General features: G+C 47.1%; 3 protein-coding genes across 6 annotated transcripts; all 3 read left to right on the forward strand.

Annotated features, from left to right (window-relative positions):
* Positions 1 to 3,531, forward strand: LOC120704128 (ubiquitin-conjugating enzyme E2 22-like). Of its 2 annotated transcripts, XM_039988400.1 has the most exons (7): positions 1 to 282; positions 1,558 to 1,654; positions 1,769 to 1,913; positions 2,227 to 2,304; positions 2,392 to 2,504; positions 2,672 to 2,775; positions 2,978 to 3,531. In XM_039988400.1, the coding sequence occupies exons 2-7, from the start codon at positions 1,652 to 1,654 to the stop codon at positions 3,291 to 3,293; spliced, it is 759 nt and encodes a 252-aa protein (XP_039844334.1). In that variant the 5' UTR covers positions 1 to 282; positions 1,558 to 1,651; the 3' UTR covers positions 3,294 to 3,531. The 2 variants fall into 2 exon arrangements, with proteins under 2 accessions (XP_039844334.1, XP_039844333.1); XM_039988399.1 differs by lacking the exons at positions 1 to 282; positions 1,558 to 1,654 and having other exon boundaries at positions 1,719 to 1,913; positions 2,978 to 3,527.
* A 1,138-nt stretch (positions 3,532 to 4,669) lies between these two features.
* Positions 4,670 to 9,055, forward strand: LOC120704129 (ubiquitin-conjugating enzyme E2 22-like). 3 transcript variants are annotated; one of them, XM_039988401.1, is made up of 7 exons: positions 4,670 to 5,112; positions 7,094 to 7,193; positions 7,306 to 7,450; positions 7,744 to 7,821; positions 7,962 to 8,074; positions 8,231 to 8,334; positions 8,523 to 9,055. In XM_039988401.1, the coding sequence occupies exons 2-7, from the start codon at positions 7,191 to 7,193 to the stop codon at positions 8,818 to 8,820; spliced, it is 741 nt and encodes a 246-aa protein (XP_039844335.1). In that variant the 5' UTR covers positions 4,670 to 5,112; positions 7,094 to 7,190; the 3' UTR covers positions 8,821 to 9,055. The 3 variants fall into 3 exon arrangements, with proteins under 3 accessions (XP_039844335.1, XP_039844337.1, XP_039844336.1); XM_039988403.1 differs by lacking the exon at positions 4,670 to 5,112 and adding an exon at positions 5,136 to 6,727; XM_039988402.1 differs by lacking the exon at positions 4,670 to 5,112 and having other exon boundaries at positions 5,136 to 7,193.
* A 5,504-nt stretch (positions 9,056 to 14,559) lies between these two features.
* LOC120704130 (protein STRUBBELIG-RECEPTOR FAMILY 3-like) lies at positions 14,560 to 21,938 on the forward strand. Its single transcript, XM_039988404.1, has 17 exons — positions 14,560 to 15,069; positions 16,268 to 16,397; positions 16,479 to 16,547; positions 16,715 to 16,780; positions 16,866 to 16,937; positions 17,030 to 17,101; positions 17,197 to 17,268; positions 17,362 to 17,427; positions 18,185 to 18,250; positions 18,415 to 18,884; positions 18,959 to 19,012; positions 19,093 to 19,415; positions 19,509 to 19,777; positions 19,886 to 20,024; positions 20,806 to 20,945; positions 21,079 to 21,235; positions 21,365 to 21,938. The coding sequence occupies exons 1-17, from the start codon at positions 14,970 to 14,972 to the stop codon at positions 21,449 to 21,451; spliced, it is 2,352 nt and encodes a 783-aa protein (XP_039844338.1). The 5' UTR covers positions 14,560 to 14,969; the 3' UTR covers positions 21,452 to 21,938.
* The last annotated feature ends 1,972 nt before the right edge of the window (positions 21,939 to 23,910 follow it).

A 23,910-nucleotide genomic window follows, 5' to 3' on the forward strand; every position in this document is an offset into this window, starting at 1 on the left:
AGGTTCTCATCAAGGCTCTCAACCACTTCTCCCTTCCCCCACCTTCCGAGTCCGCCCGGCCCTCTCCAAGTCTCCAGCTCTCCTCTCCCCCCCGAATTGAAATCCTCCTCCTCCCCGCCTAGGGTTTCGCTACCTCCACCCCGCCGTCCGAGCATCCTCTACCCAGCCGGCGGCCGCGGCCGCTGCCACCTGCTCCTCTCGGCGCCCGGAGACTTCCCCTACCGCCGCCGCCCGCGAGGTTGCCTGCTCGGCCGCGCCACGGCCGCCCCGCCCTGACCCGAGGTAAGCGCCTGCGCTTCCAGTTTTCCGATCGATCATTGCCCTCGTAGTGCGTACCTACCTGCCGTGCGGGAGGTCTCGTCCCCGGGCCACCGGAGGGCGTAGACTGGTGTTGAGGTAGGGCGAGCACAGAGCCGCGGAGCGAGCGAGCGGGTAGTCGATTTCTCGTTCTGGGGCAGAGGGGATGTCGGCCGGCCTCAGATCCATCCGCGCCGATCGTTTCAACTGTAAGCGAGCGGTCGATCGACTGGTCTCTCTCCTCGCGTTTCCCCATACCTAATTTCTGGGCAGACATTTCTGACATTCCCAGAGGGTGAGCCCGACCATGGGGCGTGCCTTGTTCTATCACGCTGCCCAGGCCTAGATGGATCGGCAGGGGTTTGTGTGGCGCAGGGCTGGTGCATGTACCCACTCGCGCTTGTGGGTGTAAGGAGGGAGGGTACAATTACTACTTTCAGTACCAGCAGTGATGGTTCATCCTGTTATGGTCATGATATTATTAATAAACTTAGCTCGTGGAAGTGGTACCGTGCTAGATTAGCGTGATCGTTGTTGCATGGGAGTATGGGACTTGGAATGTACTGTATTTAGAGCCAAATTGTCAGTTACATGTTCTTGCCGAAATGCCCAGCCGTATCAATTTATGGAAGATTTTGATACGCGGCAATAGTTGCTGCCTGCCGGAGTTACTGGCTACACCTTTTCTTTTTTATTTCCTAGAGCATTGAATTAGTAATTAGTAATGCAGCACTTGTGTGTGTGCTTGGCATTGATGTGTGCACTCGCTTGCTGTACAAAGGGATACAGGGAGGGGATAAAGAAAGTTATCTTGCGGAATTTCCTTTTCCAGTGTTTGGGTGTTTAAATATTAACTTAACGTGGCCTGTGTAGATTAAGGAAATATTAACATAGGTAAAGTGGCATGTCCTGTATCCCTTGTTGCTAAGTTATGGAAGATATTGATACGTGGCAGTAATAGCTCCTTGCTTGGGGGCGTTAATGGATACACCTTGTTTTCATTTTAGAGCATTGAATTGCTAATGTAGCACTTGTGTGCGCGCACTTGGCATTGATGTGTGCACACACCTGCTGTATGAGGGGGCACAGGGTGGGGATAAAAGTTGTTATCTTGTGGGATTTTCCTTTTCAGTGTTCGGGTGTTTAGATATTAACTTAACGTTGCCATGTAGATTAAGGAAATATCAACACAGGTATCGTACTTACCTCATTTAAGTGTCCTACACGAAATGCTGAATCACAATATATTGGTTTCCCTAGGTCGTTCGTGGCACCAAGAGTGCCAAGAGTGGAACAGCGAAATTTCTAAGTGAAGAATAAGGCGGGTTTGAAGCTATCTGCTGTTGTTGCTTCCATGGTGAGTATTGAAAATTCTCAATTGTTTAATATTTTCTGTGGTGTGGGGGAGACGTCACTGCAATTCAACTGTGCTGTATCCCATGATTCTGATGGCATGTGTATGACACTGAAGGCAACCAATGAGAACCTCCCACCAAATGTTATCAGGCAATTGGCTAAAGAACTGAAGAATCTTGATGAGTCACCTCCAGAAGGGATTAACGTGATTGTCAATGATGATGACTTCACCACTATTTTTGCTGACATTGAAGGCCCTGGTAACATTCTTTCAAGATCGGTTTACTCCGGCCAGTATTTTTGGGCTTTGCTCTATAAATTTACATGCACATGCTGATAATGCTTTCTACCTGATTTTAGTAAAATTGTGTCTTACGTCATCCCATAATTATTTATTTCTTTGCTTAGGGCTATCTTTTCAAAAAATGCTTAGGGCTAAGTATTAATGGTGCATTTCCCCTTCTGGGAGTGTATAACTGCATATTATAATCTGAAGCGTTGATGGTTTCCTTTTTTTCTGTTTCACTACTTTTCAATATTACATCTGAAAAATTTAATCTGGACATGGTGCAGCTGGAACTCCATATGAGAATGGAGTGTTCAGGATGAAGCTATTATTGTCTCGCGACTTCCCTCAATCTCCCCCAAAAGGTAGTTGTTTTCTCAGATTTCCAAAGTTCTTCATAATTAAACTAGTTCTTGAAGTGAAGCCTTCTGACATTTTCCTTTGATTTGCAGGATTCTTCTTGACAAAAATTTTCCATCCTAATATAGCTACTAGTGGTGAGATTTGTGTAAACACACTGAAGAAGGATTGGAATCCTGGCCTTGGATTAAGACACGTTCTTCTGGTAAGCTTGGAGTTCAGCATACATCAACCATTAGCCCAATATTTTGTTAGTTGTATTACAAAATCTCTTTCGAAACAATTTAAGCTTCAAGAACAGCTGGAATAATTTCCTATTACTGACACAACATGGTGGAAACATATTGAGTTACTTGTTGGTGTGCTTGACAGGTAGTGCGGTGCCTTCTGATTGAACCGTTTCCGGAATCTGCGCTGAATGAACAAGCTGGGAAAATGTTACTTGAAAATTATGAGGAATATGCACGGCATGCAAGGTCAGCCCTATACTTATATATTATCAACTTCAAGTAGAGCTCATAGATGTTCTCTTGTTAGGAAAAGTTGCAGTTTTAGAATCATTGGATTCTTTATGCCAGCAATGCTCACACTACACTACTACTACTACAGCAACCATCTGAGAAATCGATCAGATCGCACCACTTATGTCCAAGATATTTCATTGTGCCCATAATGCAGGTTATACACTGGCATCCATGCACTTAAACCTAAGAATAAGTCCAAGACTGGAGCTATTTCTGAGTCGACCACAGCTTTGAATGTGGACAAGTCAAGTACTGCTTCCATCGAGAACACACCATCGATGCCACCAGCAGTATCTACATCCACTTCATCCAGAGCATTTGGCACAAGCTTGCAGGATCAGAACCCAACTGTTTCTGACCCTGCCGTAGGAGCTGCAGCAGCACGAAAGAAGGATGGCCCAATGGCCTCCAAAGCTCCTCTTGATAAGAAGAAGATGGATGCGCGGAAGAAGAGCTTGAAGAGATTATAGGCGAAAACATCCCGGGAAAAGGATTCAAATTTGTTCGCATGCCGCCGAGTTCAGCAGATGCTTAGTGAAACTGGGGGGCAAAAATAAGTGGGGAGACATCTGATGATCTGGCTTTCGGGACAAGAGGGGGGAAGGGGGCGGGGCCAGAAAGGAATAATGTGAACTGGGTCCTTCGGGACAACTGTATTATGTGCAATTTCCAATCATTCGGAAGACCACCTGCCTATTTTCTTTTGTTGTTTCTCATTTGTCTGATGTGCAATTGATGCAAATCGACCAGCATGCCTACTATTGGCCGTACCATGAGCAACCGGCAGAGCGGCAGGGCGTTAGGCCGTGTTTAGTTCCAAAGCAAAAAAATTTTGCGATGAAATCTTACTAATTTGAAGTACTAAATGAAGTCTATTTACAAAAATTTTTACACAGATGGGTTGTAAATCGTGAGATGAATTTAATGATGCTAATTAATCCATAATTAGCAGATGGTTACTGTAGTATCACTGTTGCAAATCATGAATTAAGTAGGCTCATTAGAATCTCGCGATTTACAGTCCATTCATGCAAAAAGTTTTGTAAATAGATTTCATTTAATACTTCATATATGTGTCAAAATATTTGATGTGATGTTTTTTTTGTGTTTACGGGGTTTACGGGCTAAATAGGGCCTAAATGTCCCTCCCACCACCATTGCCCCTACGGCTCTACCTGACCACTTGTGCGTCTGAATGTCTCATTCATTCTTCATTGCTTCAGTAACTGGCTGGAAAACTTCTACGCATGGAGAATGTCCGTATACTTGGGGGTGCTGCCTTCACCATCTGTCTATGTGGATAATCTTTGCTGCGGTAGGCTGGTAGCAGCGGTAAGATCTGATACGTGGAGTAGCTTAGTAGGCTAGTTGTTGGTTGCAGTCGTTAGTTGCTGTCAGAGCGTTGCCTGTAAGCTAAAAGGACTCGCCAGCCGGTTACTCTCGCCATTGGCACGGCATCGTTTTTTTTTTCAGAGAAAAGTTAACGAATCAATCTTCATACGCACTCGTAGTCGTCGACATGGTACGAGAATAATTGGAAGCCAAGACCCCAAATCGATTTTAGTTTTTCTGTTTCTCACGCAGTCTCGTTCGGCACTTCGGCTGGCTGGAGAGCGACCAACGGACAGTCCTATTCCTCGCCTGGTTTTCGAATCCGTGGGCACAGGGCAGGACACAGGAGGACCAACGGCTACCCACGGGGGCCAAGCGGGCCAGGACGGACCGAACGCGTCGGCAGGTGGGACCCATCAGCCCTCCCGGCCCCACCCGGCAGGCCGTGCTCCGGATCGACCGGGCCCACTCGACGTCAACGGCCGCCGGATCGCTCTCCTCGCAGGCACCAGGCAGGCAGCGAATTCCCGTTTCGGCAACTCGACGCTCAAATCTCAGTTCCGGCCTCGTCCGCTCTCTTCTTCCCTCCCCTCTCCGCGGTGTGCCCTTCGCTTCTCCCCGCGCCTAGGGTTTCCTCCTCCTCCTCCCCCAGCGCAGGCCTGCACTACCCCAACCGCCACGGCGGCGGCCCCTTCCGGCCGCTAGAGACTCCCCAACCGCCGTCCGTCCGAATTGCGTCTTCCCTTCGCCTCCCCTGCCGCCCCGCGGCCCCGCCCCAGAGGGGAACCCTGCGCTCCCCTATCGGTCATTGCCTGGGTAGATACGAGCGGCGGTGGCGATCTCTGGACGTACCGCGGGAAGCGGAGGCAGGCCAAGGCCAGCGAGGGGGAGATCGGGGGGGGGGGGGGGGGGTGCCCTACCGTCCTACGACTCCTGCGGTCCTGCCGCCCGTCGGGGGTAAGCACCCGATTTCTTACGTTGGAGGGAGGTGTCCCAGATGCGCAGCCAATCTAATCTTAAAAAAAAGAAGATGCGCAGCCAATCTCGTGGCCGTATGTTCTGGGGCAATCGATTCGTGGATTGATTGATCTCGCATTTCCTTTACTCAACATAGATCATTTGATGAACAGAGACGTGCATTTGTGAATTATGTATGGGGGTGGGGACTCGGTTTGCATCCTAGTTCTTCTATGTGGGTTGGAACTGCCATTGTGTTGCTGTAGTGTAGTTTACGGCACCCGATCCTGGATTTAGTAACCTGGAGTTAAGGTAGTTTGATATGCTTAGCAGGCATTGCTGTTTCCTCTTTCTCTGTTGTTAACCACAGTGAATAGCTTGTGGAACAGCAATGAAATGTAATATACCGTGGCTTACTGCCAGTAGGGAAATTAATGTTCTGATTTAATTGTGCCATCCACATAATTACTAGTTCTTTCATGTTTTGTATGTTGCTAGATTGCTGTTTTGGTGCTTGAGGCATAATTTTTTAGCAGCATTAAATTGCTAGTGCAGCTCTTAAGTGCGCTTTGCGTGGTTGTGTACGTGTATACTTCCGTGTACGAGGGGACAGCCAGTTATGGAAGTTGGTATGTTTATTAGGAACCAATTGCTATTGATGTTTGAGTAGCCAGGAAAGGATTAATTAGGCTGTGAAAATGGCTCCTTTATAGATCAAGAAAGTTACAATTACTTTGGATATCGAACATTCCATATGCACCTCAATTAAGCAGTCTGTCTGAAAAATCTGAAGTTCTTTCCCCCCTCTGCTTCTATGTCACTTATGTCGGTATCCGGTGTACCCTTACAGAAGTCGCTCATATGGTGATATTCTTTGTCGGGTGTTATCATTAATTACTGCTTAACTCATAAAATGGTTCTTGATATTTGCATCAGAGATCATTTTCCTTAGGTGTACTTATATCTCTACAAGAATTAGTGATATACAAATATGTCGTAGGAAGGAAGAAACCAGGGGAGACCCAGCTCACAGCCAGGGGGCAGGGGGGCACTGAAGGCTTCAATCCACCCCCCCTGCCCCCGCGCCACGTGATCTGCCACTGGAAGAAACAGGCTTAGTGTGTTGGTAACTGTTTCCTAAGGGCACAGCTAGCTTATGTTCAAATTGAATGGGCATGGTTCAGCTGCTCCAATATGTGTGGGTCCCAGAGGCAAATTAATAAAAGAATCCTCTCTTCTTGTCCTTCACGCGATTATGATGAAGCTTCTGTATGTTCCATTTGGTACCCCCGCACCCGAAAACAAATCCAGCCATGGATCCACAAAATTGGCTGATCCAGTCGTTGGAGCACAAAACAGGCTGGATTTCCTCTTCTTCCTCTCCAATCTCCATGAGTGTCGGATCCTGCTGTCACTGGAGCCCACAGAGCTCGCGCGTTGCCAGCAGAGACTGTTCCTCCACGCTGGATCAGTGGATCACCGCCTGCTGCTGACAGCACCAGGCGAGGGGCCACCAAATCTACCCCCACAGCAGAGGAGGGGAGGGGCTTCTGATGCTGCATGACATATCTGATGGCTGTTATGCACTGTCTCCGGATACATGCAACAAACATGGGTTGGTTACTCAACAGCAAAGAGCAACGGGCATGCACAGAAACTATTTTATTTGCAATTGAAAACTGAGTTTGGAATTTGGCCGTGGGATTTGAAATAACTATTCAACTGTTCATATGTGAAATGTTCGCTTTCTGCTCACCATGGTTTGATTTGGAGCACACTAGAGCTGCTCTAAATCCACCAGTACATGACTTCCACAAGCCCTTCATTCTATTCATTCTAGAAGAATGTCATTCTGTGCACCTGATGCATCTTTGATTTTCCTTAGTTTTTATCTTTTTGAAAATTCTTACTTGGTTTTGTGATGCTCTTTATATTCACCCAATCATATCTAATACCATAAATACCTTTTGCAATTGCACAGTGCCGAATTGGTGGCAAAGGTGTTCTTCTGGTACTTCAGGATTTCTAATTGAAGTCGCTGAAGAGGTGGCTTTAAGGTGTCTGCCACTTTCGCTCTCATGGTTAGTATCTGAAGCTTAACATTTCAGGGTTACTTTTTCAGTGTGAGCATCCCTGCAAAGCAATTGTGCTATCTTTCATGATTCTAATAGCATATCTGTATGATCACTGAAGGCAACCAATGAGAACCTCCCACCAAATGTGATCAGGCAGTTGGCTAAAGAATTGAAGAATCTTGATGACTCACCTCCGGAAGGGATCAAAGTTAGTGTTAATGATGATGACTTCACCACTATTTTTGCTGATATTGAGGGCCCAGGTAAGATATTGGCAATGGTTTGCACCTGTTATTTTTTTGGGTCCTTTCATGGTTAATTTTTCATCCACCTATGCTGATCACGCTTTTGTACTTGCCTTGCATGAAGTGTTAGTCTTTTTTTTTCAGTCAATGGCATTTCAGCACACTGTTTGTTTTGAGCTAAGTATTTGAAGCTTGTCCATCTGACAGTTCATATGACAGAACTTAAGAGTGCTTTGAAGTTTCTAAGTTCCTTTTATCTTGCACTACTTTATATATTTTGATCTGAAAATGTGAATTGCAAAACGGTGCAGCTGGAACTCCATATGAGAATGGAGTATTCAGGATGAAGCTGTTATTATCTCGTGACTTCCCTCATTCTCCTCCAAAAGGTAAAGTTATTATCTCGTGACTAACCTCAATCTCCTTCAAAATGCTATTGCCTTTTGAAACTTTCAGAATCTTCGTCAGTAAATTTATTTCTTTTAGTAAAGTTGTTATCTTGAAGCCTTTGGTTTTCTACTTACTGCAGGGTTCTTCTTGACAAAAATTTTCCATCCAAACATAGCGACTAGTGGTGAGATATGTGTGAACACACTGAAGAAGGATTGGAATCCTAGTCTTGGATTAAGACACATTCTGCTGGTAAGCTGAAAGTGCAACGCCCTTGTTCTGTTTTACTGCTAATTGCATGATGTGTCTGTAAGCAATTGCTAGGTCTGATTTACCTCTGACTGAGGTCAAACTATTGTTACAACATGCGAGGACGTATTATGAGCTGCTTGTTCACCTGTATGGCAGGTAGTGAGATGCCTTCTGATTGAACCATTTCCTGAATCTGCCCTCAATGAACAAGCTGGAAAGATGCTACTTGAAAACTATGAGGAGTATGCACGGCATGCAAGGTCAGCCTTCAATTTCATGTTCTCATCCTTGGCTAGCCTCAACTTTTTTCCTTTATGGCAAAAATTATTAGGATATAGCATGCAAGGAATGTTGGCAATACATGTGTCAGATGACATCTGTTGCGCTGAAGTGTCTTGTAAAGCTATGACGAGTCCCTGATTATCATATTTTTTTTCTCCACATGCAGGCTATACACTGGCATCCATGCGCTCAGGCCTAAGAACAAGTTGAAGAGTGGAGCTATTTCTGAGTCAACCACAGCTCTAAATGTGGGCCAGTCCAATACTGTTCTCGGTGAGAACACACCTTTGGCAACCACTGCTGCGGCGAAAGCATTGGGTAAAAACTCGCAGGATCAGAATGCTGCTACGTCTGATCCTGTTGTAGGAGCATCCACTGCACCGAAGGATGCGCCACATGCTGCCAAAGCTCCAGTTGATAAGAAGAAGCTGGATGCAAGGAAGAAAAGCTTGAAGAGATTGTAGTCGAATAATCCTGGGAGGCGAGGGGTGCTTAGTGGTAGATAAAATAATGATCTCTTCACTAGTGCTAGATTCAACATATGCCTGGTAGAACTGAAAAGAAAAGTGAAGAGGACAAACAGCGCGAGAGGCATCTCATGGCTGGTAGTCTGTGCTCTCTGTTGGGACTTGGGACAAACTGTCGGCAATTACAGTTATCATTCATTTATTTGGAAGAATACTTGCCTTTTTCTGCTGATTCCCACTATCACTTTGTTTAGTCTTGTTTCTGTGTGGCTGTGTTTTAGATAGTTGCTTCATGGAGCAGCGAGTTCAGTGAACCTGAAGCCTTGTTTGACGAATAGCTGGGTGCTAAAGAGAAAAAGGCAGTAGATTCTCATCCTGAACCAATCAACAGTAGACACTACAAACTCTTTTTTCCCCACCATAGCGATCGCTCAGCTAGATCAAAATCTGCTCCTTTGTGTAGCAGTAGGGCTGGGACTTTTTTTTTTTGAGAAAACCGGGTTGTATTTTATATATTTCCCTGATGGTGTACATTCTAGATCTTACAAAGACATCCTTGAAAGAAACAAAAATTACATCCCGGTCCTTGCAAGAACTGCCCGGTCATGCTCGTCGCCGACGATCGGAGCAACCTTCTGTAGCTGGAAGCCGATCCCCATTCCGACGGAATATAGTTTTTGATTGGCACCAAAAAATAGCATGTCGATTGCATCGGCATACCATAACGCCACTGAACGCCCTGGCCTCTGAAGATGGCCATCAGCCGTCACCTCGCCGGAGGGACAGAGACTCGACGCCACAAGATCCGCCAAGACCCATCAGACCGAACGAAGTCACTCCCAGGAGAGAGAGCAAACCACCAAGAGAGGTGGGACAGAAGAACCAACCCGATTTCGCAAAGAGTTGGTAGACAAACCACTGCAGCCGTCACCAGCAGAGACATCGGAGATGTGGAAGGAGAAGTCATCCTCGCACCCATCCCGTCGCCCGCTGGAGAAGCCACGCAGGGAGACAAACGTCCCAAGGATTCCGCTGGAACCCAAAACGAGGGAGGGACCAAAAGAGCTCACGCTGTAAACACCGCCGGCCCTGGATACGCTCCCCGCAGCAACAGCACCAACCGCGCCGCCGCCAGGCAAGAAGCAACCACCAACGGAGAAGGAGCAGCGGAGACAAAAGCACCTCCTCGTCACCGTCGAAGAGGAAGCAAACCTGACGAGCCCATCACCGGAGGACACCTCGACGCCACACTCGCCGGAGACAGCTCGTAGGCAGCGACACACCGGTGGAAAGGACATCACCGGGAACCCTACCCTACGGTATAACCAGACTACCAGACCTACAACTATAGATAGAAATATAGACAAACGGCCGTGATCCGGCGCCAATTCCACTCCCGCCGGCGCCTGCGAGGACACCGGACGGGCGGAATCGACTGGATCCGGCCGGGATCGAGCAAATCGCCCGGCTGTCGCCCCGGCTGCTGTAGAGAGGGTAAAGTCGAACGAGAGAGGACTCACATGCCGTCGAGTTTTTGATCCAGTAGGGCTGGGACCTAAATTGGGAAACCGTGTTCCGGACCGATTCTCAGCCCACTTACTTTTGTCGCCCTTTTGAAGCCGCAATCTCATGCCGTGCCACCTCGATCCTTCAGGTATGGAAAGGCCTTTTACCAACACTAACCTCCCTACCACCATGCCCATCCCACTAGAAGCACATCACTCCAGCACTCTCTCTTGTTCAAGCACTAGGTCATGTCGAATGTCCTTTCCGAGATACGTTTTCTTCAATTTCTCCCCCCCTTTACAAGATATATAGGAGTATTAATTAATATATCGTCTCTGTTTCGTTTTGAAACTTGCTTGGTCAGCTGCATCAACAAGTGCCAACAAGTTCCTCTCAATTCATCTAGAACAATGTAACTGCGACCATGACTAGGAGCGAGCAGTTTCCTGAAACTTGCTTGGTCAGCTGCATCAACAGTGTTCTTCTCAATCCATCCATCTAGCACACTGTAATCATCACTAATCTTCAAACTGTCATGAGTAGGAGCAGTCAAGATCCAAGAAAGGCTTCCAGATGGCAAAGTCCAAGTGAGCTTTTTACACTGAGAGCTGCCGTGATGTGCTACCACCATGCCCCGACGATGCCCATGATGACCCGTCCACTCACTCCTCCGCCCCCAAAGTTCTCGTGAAACCCAAAGAGGATTCAGGAACTTTCACCGGCAGCTGCGCCGCTAGGCTTGCTCGCTTGGCTACGCTTTGCGCCTTTCCCTAGCTCGCCCGCGCTTTCGCTTTGGGTTACTTTGGCAGGAGAGAGTGAAAAGCCCAAAGGGTAGGGAGGAGGAGAGGATAAAGCGTGGACGCCAGTGCCAGTTCGGAGCTAGGAGAGAATCCTCTGATGGCCGGTGACGCACGTCTGGCTTGGGCAGGAAAAGGTGGCGATCTCGACGCCACCTCCCCGGATGCAACGGGGATACGCTGCTTGCTCGTCAAGCCAGCCCGAGGTCAGTGCGGCGGGGACGCGAGCGATCTCGGCATAAAGTTGCGGCGATTTTGGTGCCGCCGGCCACATGTTTTTAGGCTTTTTATCCAGATGGTCAAAAAAAGCTTTTGGATTGAGGTGTTTCAAGCGCAAATATTCGTTGGTTGGTCGTGCAGCTAGAGGAGGAGGAAGAGCCTCTAGTGCCACTTGTCACGGACAGGGAAACGAGCGCGCGTGGCGGTTGTGTCTGGAAAACTTAACTGCCTTACCGCCATATTATAGTAATAAACTATTAGAATGTAATCTTGTCTTATTGGCAAGACATGGAGACAGAGATTTGAACCTTGGTTAGTTTTTTTTCCCGGACGAACTGAACCCTGGTTATTTAATTGCTAACTATACTCGCTCTGGTCGGCTGGCTGTGGCTGATGATTGGTGCTAAGAGAGAAGTACCGCTGTCTGGTTGGTGCTGATTTGGTGTGAGAGAAAAGCACTGCTGCTAGTTGCCACCAGAACAGACTTACTAAGAAATCGACCCACCAAGTTGCACTCAATTTTTTTTATGTCAAGTGTCACAAGTCCAGTTAGTGTTAGGATTTGGTAATATAAGTAGCACCGTTGCAGTACGCTCCTATATAAGAACCGTTCTGGAGTTAGTCCTAGCTGAAACACGGGGCTTAAGAAAATGGCATTTGGTGTGCTTGTGTGCCCAATCGCCCAAAGATTCTCTGTTTCCAAGTGGGGGCGCCTCCACCTACATTGCATAAGTTTAGTAACTACTAGCAGTTGTTCACTTCGTGACCACGTACTCCCTTCTACTCTAATGATGATCGCTATAATCAAATGCCCAAATCTGCCATCTCACGGGGGGAATGTCCGCTCGGCCGTTGTTTAAGAGCCGTCCTTGATGATGCACCTAATGCCCCCTTAATTAAGCACCCAATCACAGCACCTATTTTTTTATTGGACATGTTCGTTTGGTTATTAGTCAACCCATCGTCAGGCAAAGGATAAGGGTTATCGATCGCTTGTGGAGTTCTCATTGCCCCAAAATGTCACCCAAGCTGACATGTGTGTCTCAAGATGGTGACATGCTCTTTGCTTCTTTCTTTTGTTTTTTTCCCCCCGGAACGGAAGGGACATGCTGGGTTTTCTCGCGGTGGCCAAGCTGCGCCTCGTCATTTTTAACACCGTACCCGAGTCATGGGCTCGGGGACGGGTTGACCCTAACGGTAGCAACTTCCATGGTGTTTACACCTTGGAATGTTTCTACGGTTGACACTGCAGCGATAGCTCAAGTGGCAGTACCAGTCTTAATTTCTGGCTAGCGAAGTCACCCGACGCTACTTGGCAATTTCTTTCTTTTTTCGCAGGATCCTGACGTGGCTCCATCGACGGAGAAAAGCTGTCCCCGGCCCGTTAGAACTTAGAAGACTCTGTTTTTTTCAAGTCCTCCAAAAACAGTTATGTTAAACGTGTGGATGGCAGTAGGTAAGAGCACGGTAGAAACCAGAACTGTCTTTTCTCGAAGAAACAGCTAGTCAATTCCTAATGCAGCGACGGCCATCAGTCTAAACGCGAGCTCCAGTAGACGCGGTCCTCGCGCACTAACACTGCCGAGGTGGCTTCGCTCGCTCTCGAAAGGGATCGCCATCGCTGTCGTCGTGTCGACGTCCGTGCCGTGCGCGTCAGCTGGATCGATCACGAGAATATTTGCGTCGATCACGAGCCCGGAGACAAGACCCAGGAGCTACGAGTCTACTCCAAGTCTAGAACTCTAGAAGGCCAAGTTACCTGCCAGTAAACGCAACTCGAACTCAACACTGCGACCGGGTTTCTTCCCAAAAAAATAAAAAAACACTGTGACCGGGGAGTTGGTGAGATGGAGCTGTGTGCCTCGTCCGTCAGAGATGGACCATGGGAAAGGGAAACGTGTGCGAGGACCACGACTCCGCGAGGGCACCCCGGCAGGAACAGCTATGCCCACGAGGGGCGAGGGCGCGGCCGCCAGCCGGCAGCGGCCCGGCCGCGGCGGCGACAACCGCCCGCCCGCCCCCCGCACATGCGCGCCCCCGCGGTCCACGCCGCGCACTGTGCCCCACGCCCCCCCACACCGCTTGCCGCTAGGCTTGCTAATAGGTTGGGTTTAAATGAGTTTTATGGAGTAGGTTTTGAAATGGAGTGTGTTTGGATGATTTAAAATGGATTGTATTAGTTAATGGGTGAGTCGGGGCGGGTTCTATATAAATGCGGGTTGAGGCGGGTTGGGTGGGTTGAAATGGATACTTTTTACAAAATAGTATAACTATATATAAATGTGGGTCCCACGTGAGAGCTGGACTCTGAAATTAAAACCACGTGTTTATATCAGAAAATTTTATCGAAATTGACTGAATTTTGTTGGAGATGACTCAGTACGACTGGCAGTTATTTTGTGCAAAGCAGTGTGGCTAGAACTACCTGTGGGCCCCACATGAAGAGCCGGACCCTGGAATTAAAACCTCGCGTTCACACTATAAAATTTTATCAAAATTGACTGAAATTTGTTGGAGATGACTCAGTACGACTGTCAGCTACTCTGTACAAAGCAGCGTGGCTAGAACTACACGTGGGCTCCACATCAAGAGCCGGACCCTAGAATTAAAACCTCGCGTTCACACTATAAAATTTTATCGAAATTGACTGAAATTTGTTGGAGATGACTCAGTACGACTAGCAGCTACTCTGTGCAAAATAGCGTGACTAGAACTATACGTGGGCTCCACATCAAGAGCCGGACCCTGGAATTAAAACCTCGCGTTCACACTATAAAATTTTATCGAAATTGACTGAAATTTTTAGAGATGAGTCAATATGACTGACAGATACTCTGTGCAAAGTAGTGTGGCTAGATATATATGTGGTCCCCACATTAAATGTAGAACCACTAAATTCCTCTACATAGTAGAACCCATGGGTTTTTATGGGTTAACCGCTTATAATGGGGCGGGTTGGTTAGAGTTGAGAAATTAACTAATTGAGTTGGGTGGAGTTGGATATCTAAATATTTTAATTTTAGATGGGATTAGATATGGTGCGGGTTACAACCCATTAGCAGAACTACTTGCCGCCGCGGACCAGCCAGCCAGCCAGCCTCGAGCCGGCACGGCGGCCACGGCGTCCGTTCCCCCCCACCCCGCCCCCGGCGCCCGCCAACGTAATCAGATCCCAATCATCCCACGCCGCGGTAAACATAAGACCCCCAGCGAAGCGAACGACCCAGAGAGGCAGAGACCCAGCCGGCCCTCGCGTTTTCCCCCTCCCGCTGGCCTCGGCCCGCATCTTTTTGTTTACGCCCGCTGTTGCGTGCTCGCGCTGCTAGTTGCCTCGCCAGTTGCGTCGCTGCTCGGCTCGGCTCGGCTCGTGCCCAGTCCCATACCACCACCACCCCGCCATCCATCTCCTCCTCCGCCGCCGCCGCCTCGCTCTTCCGTCCACTCCTCCCCGTCCACGCCTCTCTCCCTCTCTCGAGCGCGCGCCCCATTGCTTCTCGGATCTGGGCGGCCTCGCCTCGCGCTCCCGGCGGTTGCGATCTGACGCGGGTGCTGGGCGCTCGGCTGCTGAAGGGCGCCCGCGCGGCGAATGGTGTGATCGGCGGGCCGGGAACCGGGAGCGAGGCGATGCGGCGGGGTCCGGAGCTCCCACTGCTGCTGGCGGCGGCGCTCCTCGCATTGGCGGCGGCGCCCGGGCCCGCGCGCGCGGCCACCGACGCGGCCGACGGTACGCTCGCGCTCTCCTCCCTCCCCTGCTTTTTTTTGTCCGCGCCGAGTTGGTCCCGCGGAACCGCCGCTCGCCTGCTCGTGCTCCGCCGCCTGCTCGATCGCGCGCTGGTTTCGGGCTTGCATGCGCGGCGGCGCGGGTTGCTCCGGTTTTGTCGCTGGTAGTGGCCTAGTGGGGGGAGAGCCGACGGCGCCGAAGCAGGGGGATCGGACTGGTTCCTCGAGCTGTGGAGTCCGGTGCGGGTGCTGTACTGCTGTGGCCGCGCTGCGCTGATGGGGAGCGGCAGTTCCTGTTGCTCTCACTTTTTTTTCCCTTCCCTTTCCGCTAGCCTGTTGTTACGCGGTGAGATTACGTCGGCGTCTGTCGCCGCCAAAGCGTCGAGGAGCGGGGGGGGGGGGGGGGGGGGGGCTCTGCAGCTCTGCTCCCGCGGATTACTTTTCGTCCGCTTCGACTCCGTGAGCGAGCGAGCGGATTGCTACAGCAGAGCTCATCGGACTGCTTCACCGCTATCATCGACCCCCGCAATCTCGAATATACGCCGCCGGTTAGCGCAGGGTGGTCGCGACTGTAACACCGGCGTGATTTGGGGTTCAGTTGATTCGTAGCGCTCGCGGCCGTCGCTGTCGGCAGGGATAACGAAAGCAACTTTTGAGGCGTTATCGGAACCGCGCTGTCGTTTGCCCGTGTCTTATCTCTCGTGACAGCAAAGCAATGACTGAAACGGATGGTCTGCTCGCATGTTGGATCTGTCGGAAGTGGATAGCATGCAGGGGAAAAGGATGGCTTGCTAATTATCTTGTTTGCAGTACTAAAATAGCAGGATGGTTTTGTTAATTACATTGGCAGTACAAAAAAACTGCACGGGGAGCTTTAATCGAGCTTTAATCATATACTTGTCTTGATTGCCACATTGTACTGCAAATAGTGCACGTAGGGGTACTAGTGTTGGGATCCTAGGATGGTAGTCTAATTAGTGGCAATAATGTTGATTACTGCTGTCGCTGGTTCATTAGTCAATTCAGTATTGATGTGGGCTCATGTTCCTGATATTATTGAGTTCATAGATGCTTTCGAAGTGCAATCATCTTCTTGCATATACTGTTTTCAGTTCATGTGTCATGCAATGCAGGCAGTATGGAGTTGTTCTAAGGGTTAGTCCAATGCTAATTGTTTCTTCATACTTTTTTTATCATGTTAGTCGCTGCCATAAATGGATTGTACGTCGCACTGGGATCGCCAACTCTTCCTGGATGGACTGGAAATGGTGGAGACCCCTGCGGTGAGCTCTGGCAGGGTATTGTGTGCACTGGCTCTACTATAACTGGAATGTATGTCAGTTTCTTCACTGCATTTCCTTTCGTGTGTTAGATTTGATTATGTTTCACCCTTATCAACTCACTGATTTCTAGAACCATGAATGCTGCAAACTTGGGAGGGCAGCTGGGCAGTTTAGGGAACTTCACTTCGATCATCACCATGTAAGGGCGATAGCACTGAATTTATTATTCCTTGTTCGATGCTCATCATTATATCCTTGTGCCATGATCACTGCCACGTTTCACTCAGAACTATAATTTTCTACTGATTGAATTTATGCTCTCTTTGTATCCAGGTTGAGTGCCTAATCAATTTGTTCTTTCTGTAGAAATCTTAGTAACAATAAGATTGGTGGAAACATACCAGAAGACCTACCTATTACATTGCAGCAGCTGTACGTGTTATCGATTCTTTCTGCAGTCCATTTGGTCTGAGATTACTCATTTCACAAAATGGCTTGTGCCCCCTTGTTGCTGCAGTTTCCTCTCTGCTAATCAGCTCACTGGAAGCATCCCAAGTTCACTGTCAAAGCTCAAAAATCTATCAGCCATGTAATTTTCTCCCCCTTCTTTTTCCTGAGCATCATCATATTCATGCTAGTTTGGTCTGTAAACTGCATGTTCTATGATCCTTGTTTTCGCAGGTCAGTCAATGGCAACAATCTAAATGGAGACCTGCCAGATGCTTTTGATTCACTCAATGGACTTGTGAATTTGTAAGATGTGTCCTAGTTTCCTACGCTATATATCTATACAATGTGCGTGCATGCGGATAATGATGATGATTGATTGACAATACATTGGTTTACAGGGATATTTTTTCTAATAACTTGACTGGCGTGTTACCACCTTCAATGAAAAGCTTGGCATCTTTGACTACATTGTAAGTTTACATTTTCATGGGCTTCGTTATGTTATTTTCCTGTCCTTATTTTTCCCAAACTTATTTCCTTCTTCCTCACCTTCTCTGTGATAGGCACATGCAAGATAATCAACTGTCTGGGACACTTAATGTCTTGCAGGATCTCCCTCTGAAAGACTTGTAATTCCTCGCACGATCTCATAGCCCTCGATCCATTGTTCTATTTGTTTGTACAGATTTTTTTTTGAGGAGAAAAAAAATTGTTTGTACAGATAATTGAATGCATTCCAGTTTTTAGTTATCTTCTTGTTTAAGTTACTGTGCTTCTATTTAGAAGTTTCCCTAAGGTATATGGTAGTGCAATACAATTTGACCTCAGTTTTCGCTACTGATTTGGTGTTTTGGATTCATATGGGCTCACTTCACTACATGTTTTACTTGAGACAATAATCTGATAGATTGTGATTGGCTGATGGCCAACACTCAAATTGTTGTGCTTTTCAAAACTTTCGCCAGATTGTATCAGAAGTAAGAATCTTTATTAGCTAGCTCTTGTTATTCTAGAGAGAGAGGGAGAGGGAGAGGGAGAGGGAGAGGGAGAGGGAGAGGGAGAGAGCTCTTCTTGTTACTTCCTTGTAGTATGCTGGAATTGCACTTCTTCCATCTCGCCTACATTAATATCTGGTGGCAATGATTCTCAATGTTGTTTTCTTCTTTAGAGAAACTAATGCATGCTTTGCTTACCATGATCTTGCAAATGAGCACTTCATTAGCACTTAGGAAGAATCCAACAGTTCAGCCTCTGAGAGTTACATTCATAGGATGCGGCTGCTATACTATTGTCCTTGACTTGAATAATTAAAACCACAAATAGTTTTTGTATTGAGGATATTGATTCCGATTAATAATTGTTTGCTAATTTCCTGACTTTGAACAGGAATATAGAGAACAATCAGTTTTCTGGCCCAGTGCCTGCAAGTTTACTGAACATACCGAACTTCAAGTGAGAAACCTTCTTCCTTTCACCTTTCCCTTAATCAGCCTCGTAAAAACTTACTTCATTGTCTTCAAGGACATGATTTCATCTATTAAATAAGTAGATAATTTAATTAGTCACTTCTGTATTTCTGCATGACTTGTTAAGCGACTAACAGTATACCATTGCAGAAAGGATGGGAATCCATTCAATACCAGCATAGCCCCATCTGCATCACCACCTTCACCCTCAATAGGACCAGCACCAACTCCAACACCAGCAGGACCAAAACCAGCTTCGACACCAGCATCTGCACCTACTAGTTCAAATTCAACACCGGCATCAGCACCTCCATCACCTCCTTCAAGAGCTCCTCCACCGCCTAAGACAACATCAAACTCTTCCGAAGGATCAACTACACGAGATAGTACTTCATCACCTAGGAAAAAAAATACGTCAACTCTTAAGATTGTTGGTTTTGTTCTTCTTGGAGTAGTGCTGTTCATAATTATGGTCCTCCTAGTATTATTTTGTCTATCCAAGTATGAAGAGAGACAGTCAAGATATGATAATAATAGAAGTCAGCTGGCAAGGGTGCATCATAGGGTTGAACCCCAAATCAAGCCACCTCCAGTGCAACAGAGGGATGATGTTAAAAAAGGTAAACCTTTCGTCCGAGCATTATATAGCTTAGTTTTTATTTTTACTGCCCTTGTAAGATTGTTTATTCGACAGGGCAAGGTGAGGCACTTGATAGGAGGGGCCGAGAGCTAAGTTCATCAACAGCAGGTATAAAGTCCTTGGAACTACAGTCTAAGTTTTGTTCACCAGCTTTGAATGTCTGAAAGTTTGTGTGCAATTGTTTGCAGCTCTCCCTAAGAAGTCTTCTGAAAACCAAAAGGAGCACGTAATTAATTTTGATCGAACAGATTCAGATATTTTTTCGGCTGGTCTACCACCACCACCACCACCTCCACCACCACCACTACCCCCAATTGAAAGAGTTGTTGCAAATCCCATTGTTCCACCAGAAAAGAGATATAGTCCTCCACCAAGAACAAGTACCCCGACTTCTGCCACACCATTCTCCGTTGCATCTCTTCAGCAATACACAGATAGCTTCAGAGAGGAGAATGTGATAAGAGAGAGCAGATTAGGGAAAGTATACCTAGCAGAGCTTCCTGATGGCAAGGTATGAACTAAATATTACTTGTCTATGAAACAGCAGTCATTAGGCCCAGCATTCAGTTCAAGTACTAAGATACTATTGTTGTATTTTGTGTAGTTATTGGAGGTTATGAAGATTGACAACGCTAATGGAAGAATATCAGTAGATGATTTCCTAGAACAGGTCGAATGTATATCAGAGATTAAGCATCCTAATATTCTTGAGCTAGTTGGATATTGTGCTGAATATGGGCAGAGGGTACTCGTGTACAATCACTTTAGCAGAACAACACTAGATGATGCACTTCATGATGGAGAGGACACTGAAAGTGCATTGTCATGGAATGCTCGCCTTCAGGTTGCTCTTGGTTCAGGAAAAGCCTTAGAGTAAGTGAAATTATTGGTCTATTATCAGTATAATAATCCACATGTGTTCTTCTTAAAAAACATTTGAACTTTCCCTCAATTTATTTTCAAATTAATTTTTCCCTGCAGGTATCTGCATGAAAGCTTCCAACCTCCAATTGTGCACCAAAATTTTGAACCAGCTATTGTGCTCCTTGATAAAAAGTTCTCAGTGTGCGTTGCTGAATGTGGACTGGCAGAACTGATGCCATCAGGTTCTGTCACTCAGGTAAGCTATAATATATCATGTTCATTTAGAACACCCAAGAATGGAGATAATGCAATCATGATTTAATCTGCATATTTTCATCATTCCCATTATGTTTGAATTGCGGACATTGCTATGGCCTAAATAGCTCAAAACTAGAATAGCATCTGAATCCATAGGTGTTAATGGTTAACCATGAGTTAATCTGGCATAACATTTGCTTGCCCGTTGGCCGTTGTAGGATAATTTGTGTTGACAAGCCAGGGATTTCCCATGTCATAAACTGTAAAAAACTTATTTATGCCAGTTGTGTATTTTGATATCAGTATGTAATAATTTCTGTCTTTTCACATTTCTTTGAGAAGCAAGTTTTAATCATTTATAGTTATTCTGTTGATTATAGTAAACTTATATGCTTTATTGAAATCTGGAAATGAGTAACTAAATGTTATGGCAAAAATAATGTAATATTTGCAACTAAGGCCCGAACAACGAAGATGATGGTCCTGATATTTGAGTAAACAGACCCTGGCTTGCCATGGGTCTGTATCAGCCTTTGACTCGTCTTGTTAGAAAATGCTACATAGCCCTTTGGTTTGAACTTGGAAGCGATTAAATTCTGATTTACTTGAAGGTGTTGATTATCTTATTTACTCATGGTGGATGCCTAATACTTTCCGATTTCTATCACAAATAAGTGGGCCTAGTTTGTTTGATGTTGCTAAGGTGTGGTAAATTCATCTTCTTATGCCCAAGGCCAGAAATTGCAAGTGTACTCACAGCTGCTGTTTATTCATTACAGCTTTCAGGTCGGATGCGCGCATTATTGTACTACGAAGCACCTGAGTTCCAGGATTCTGGGGACATTTCAGAACGGGGTGATGTGTACAGCTTTGGGGTAGTGATGCTAGAACTTCTTACTGGCCGTAAACCGTATGACAGGTAAGGGGTTATTAAAAGTAAAGCTTAGCTTGACCAGTATCTTTCCCCAGTTATTTCAGATCCTTATTGTTAAGTAAAGAGGGAGGGAAACGGCTTTATGATTCACATGTCTGCTTTATGTGAAAATACGCAGTTCACGCCCACGTCATGAACAACATCTTGTTAGATGGGCCAGTTCTCAGCTTCATGACATTGAATCCCTGTCCAAGATGGTGGACCCATCTATACGTGGACAATGTTCTGAGAAAGCATTGTCACGATTTGCTGACATAATCAGCCGCTGTATCCAGGTAGTCACTTTTACAATCTTCTTTCATGCTAATCTGCAAATTTTAAGCAGCATGCATCTGAACTCTTCATTCTTTGCAAGTATTTTGGAGAAGGGATCATATGTCTGATCTGAATCTTTTGTATTGCAGCGGCAGCCCGAGTTCAGGCCGCCAATGTCTGAAATTGTCCAAGACCTAGCTAGACTTGTAAATGCTACTGGTGAGGAATCAGAGTAACAGACAAATCCTGGAGGACATACAAATACAAACCTCGTGACCAAGTTGTGTGTTGTACAAATTTTGGGAAGGTAATTGTTTTGCCACATTCTGAGGAGAATCCTGTGAAGCTTTATTTTCCTCGGAGAGCATTCTACACTCCATATTCCGAGGAGGATCTTGTGAAGATATATCTTCCTCGGAGAGCATTCTACACTCAATGTTCTGTTGTTGTTGTTTTTTTGAACCGTCAATGTTCTGTTGTTGCGAGGAGAATCTTGTGAAGATTAATTTTCCTCGGAGAGAATTCTACACTAACTCGTGTAAAATTGGAGCTTCATTTACACAAGACAGGAGGCTGGAGGTGCAACCATTTGTGCACCTGGTTGTTGATGATAAAAAAAATCCATGTAATTTTTGCAGACGTGATATTATAGCTGGATCCTGAATTCTTGTAACTTACACTCAGGAATTCGTTAAATCAGTCACTCTAAAGCTAGTTATTCCATTCTTCGTGTGTTTATAATGCTGAATCTGTTCTGATACTTAAAACCCAATGGTGCCAATCTTCCAGTGTTGGCATGCTGAGACCAGAGAGTGACAGTTTTCTATGGATCTACTCTGTAAACGCTAAGAAAGAGAACATAAGAGTCACTCAATGGATCCAGACGCTCAATTTTCCAGCTCCACCAGAAAAAGCTGTGGGCTGTGGCTGCGTCAGGTTCTCCGTTCTCCTCGCCGCATATGCCCTTGACAACTTGACACAATCAGGTATGCATCGCGAACCCAATGGCCCAGCAAACTTTCCACCAACATGCATGATGTACCGTGGCCTGTGGGACGTCGTGATTCGTGAAGCAGACCACCAGAGACGGACGCCGCTGGTTGCGTCCGGGTCTTCACGGTTGGTATGGATCCGCAAGCTCTGCTTCCCGTTCGGTCAGTTCATGAATGTCATGTTGCCCGGCATTTTGTGGTTGACGCTGGCCTCTGATCGAAGCCTGCGGTCCATGTTTGTCCTTGTACTGTCAGATTGGGACTCCTCGCGTCAGTTGTCAATTCTAGCTGTGTATTGCACTAGCACCCTGCTTAATTGCGAACTCAAGCGTGTTTCAAAAAATCTTAATCTTGTAGTTTCAGGACTTTATTCTTATTATCATTTGCTTGTACATGCACTTTTTTCGTTCATAGGAGGAGATGACAAACCTGATGATTTCGGTTTTTTTTTTTGTTTTTTGCAAAAACCATTTCCTGCCTTGAGAAACTGAGAGATTCGAACCAGTATGACGTGCTCCATACAACTTCTCGATCAATGAGAGCTGCGAACTGCGTCAGCCGTCAGGACAGCGACGAGCCCGCGTCCGCCCCGCCACAAGACGATGCAGTTCTTCCTGGTGCGGTGGGGCACACGCACCGCGCACATAGCTCTCTGCCTCTGCGACGTCGGGTTTTGGAGCTGTGGAGTTGCTGCGGATGCCATGTGGTTGGCAGTGGGCACAAGTTGCGTCGGAGTATTCTTTTCTGAGACCTGGGTCGCCCGCACTGGGCACAGGGCATAAATAAAAAAAACCATTTATTTATTTTCCTATTTTCATGTACAGGCTGGGATCGTATAATGAGGCCCCGTATCTTCTTTTCCTAGTAGCATCGCAGCTCGATCCTGACATGAACCACCGTGTCCGCACGCACGAACTTTCTCCGGACGCTTCTAATCACTCGCGCGCGACGGCCAGCCACAGTGCGTCTGGACAGGAGCCACCCGGACGCAAGACAAGAGACGTATACGTGGCGCCACCCGCACGGTCGGAGCGCGCGCGGCGTCCGTGCGTGGGAGCCGGCCACAGCTACAAGGAGGGGAGCGGCCTACGCGTCCCCGGAAACTAGTGGCCCGCCGGCGACGCGAGGCCCCCCGGCTTGGCCGCGGTCGCCGTCGCTCCTTTCCCGGGCCCCGTCCGCGCGGCTGGCCCGGCCGCACGTTACAGGGGGGAGCGCGCGCCCGCCGGTCGCTTTCGCCCGCCAAATCCGATCCGCCGACGAGGTGCCGCCACGTTGGCCGATCCCGCTTCTATTCGGTTCTCGTAGCGGTCGCGTGCGGATTTTAATTTGCCGCGGAAACATCTCCTCCCGGAGGATTGACGCAGAACAGCGAAACCTACGGGTACCAGTGCCTGCCGCCTGGCTAACGGAGCCACCAATGCAAGCGTCGCGCATCATTGTAACATCGTGCGAACCCCAGAATTTGATGGGCGGTATCTTGAAAGCGCGGAGGCAAGTGCACGTAAGAATTCATTTGTTGTTTGCTTTTTGATAAAAATAAACCGCGTCTTCCATAAACCACCGTCTTAAGGCAGTCACAATGAAAGAAACTAGAATAGTTCTACATCATAGGACACCGTATTAAGAAACTAGTCTTTCCGGTTGAGAAAATTCTTCTAATGTCCAGATAAGAAATGAACCAATCAACATGGCTTGGCTCCTAA

Source organism: Panicum virgatum, chromosome 4K (assembly GCF_016808335.1).
Source record: "Panicum virgatum strain AP13 chromosome 4K, P.virgatum_v5, whole genome shotgun sequence".
Lineage (NCBI taxonomy): Eukaryota > Viridiplantae > Streptophyta > Magnoliopsida > Poales > Poaceae > Panicum > Panicum virgatum.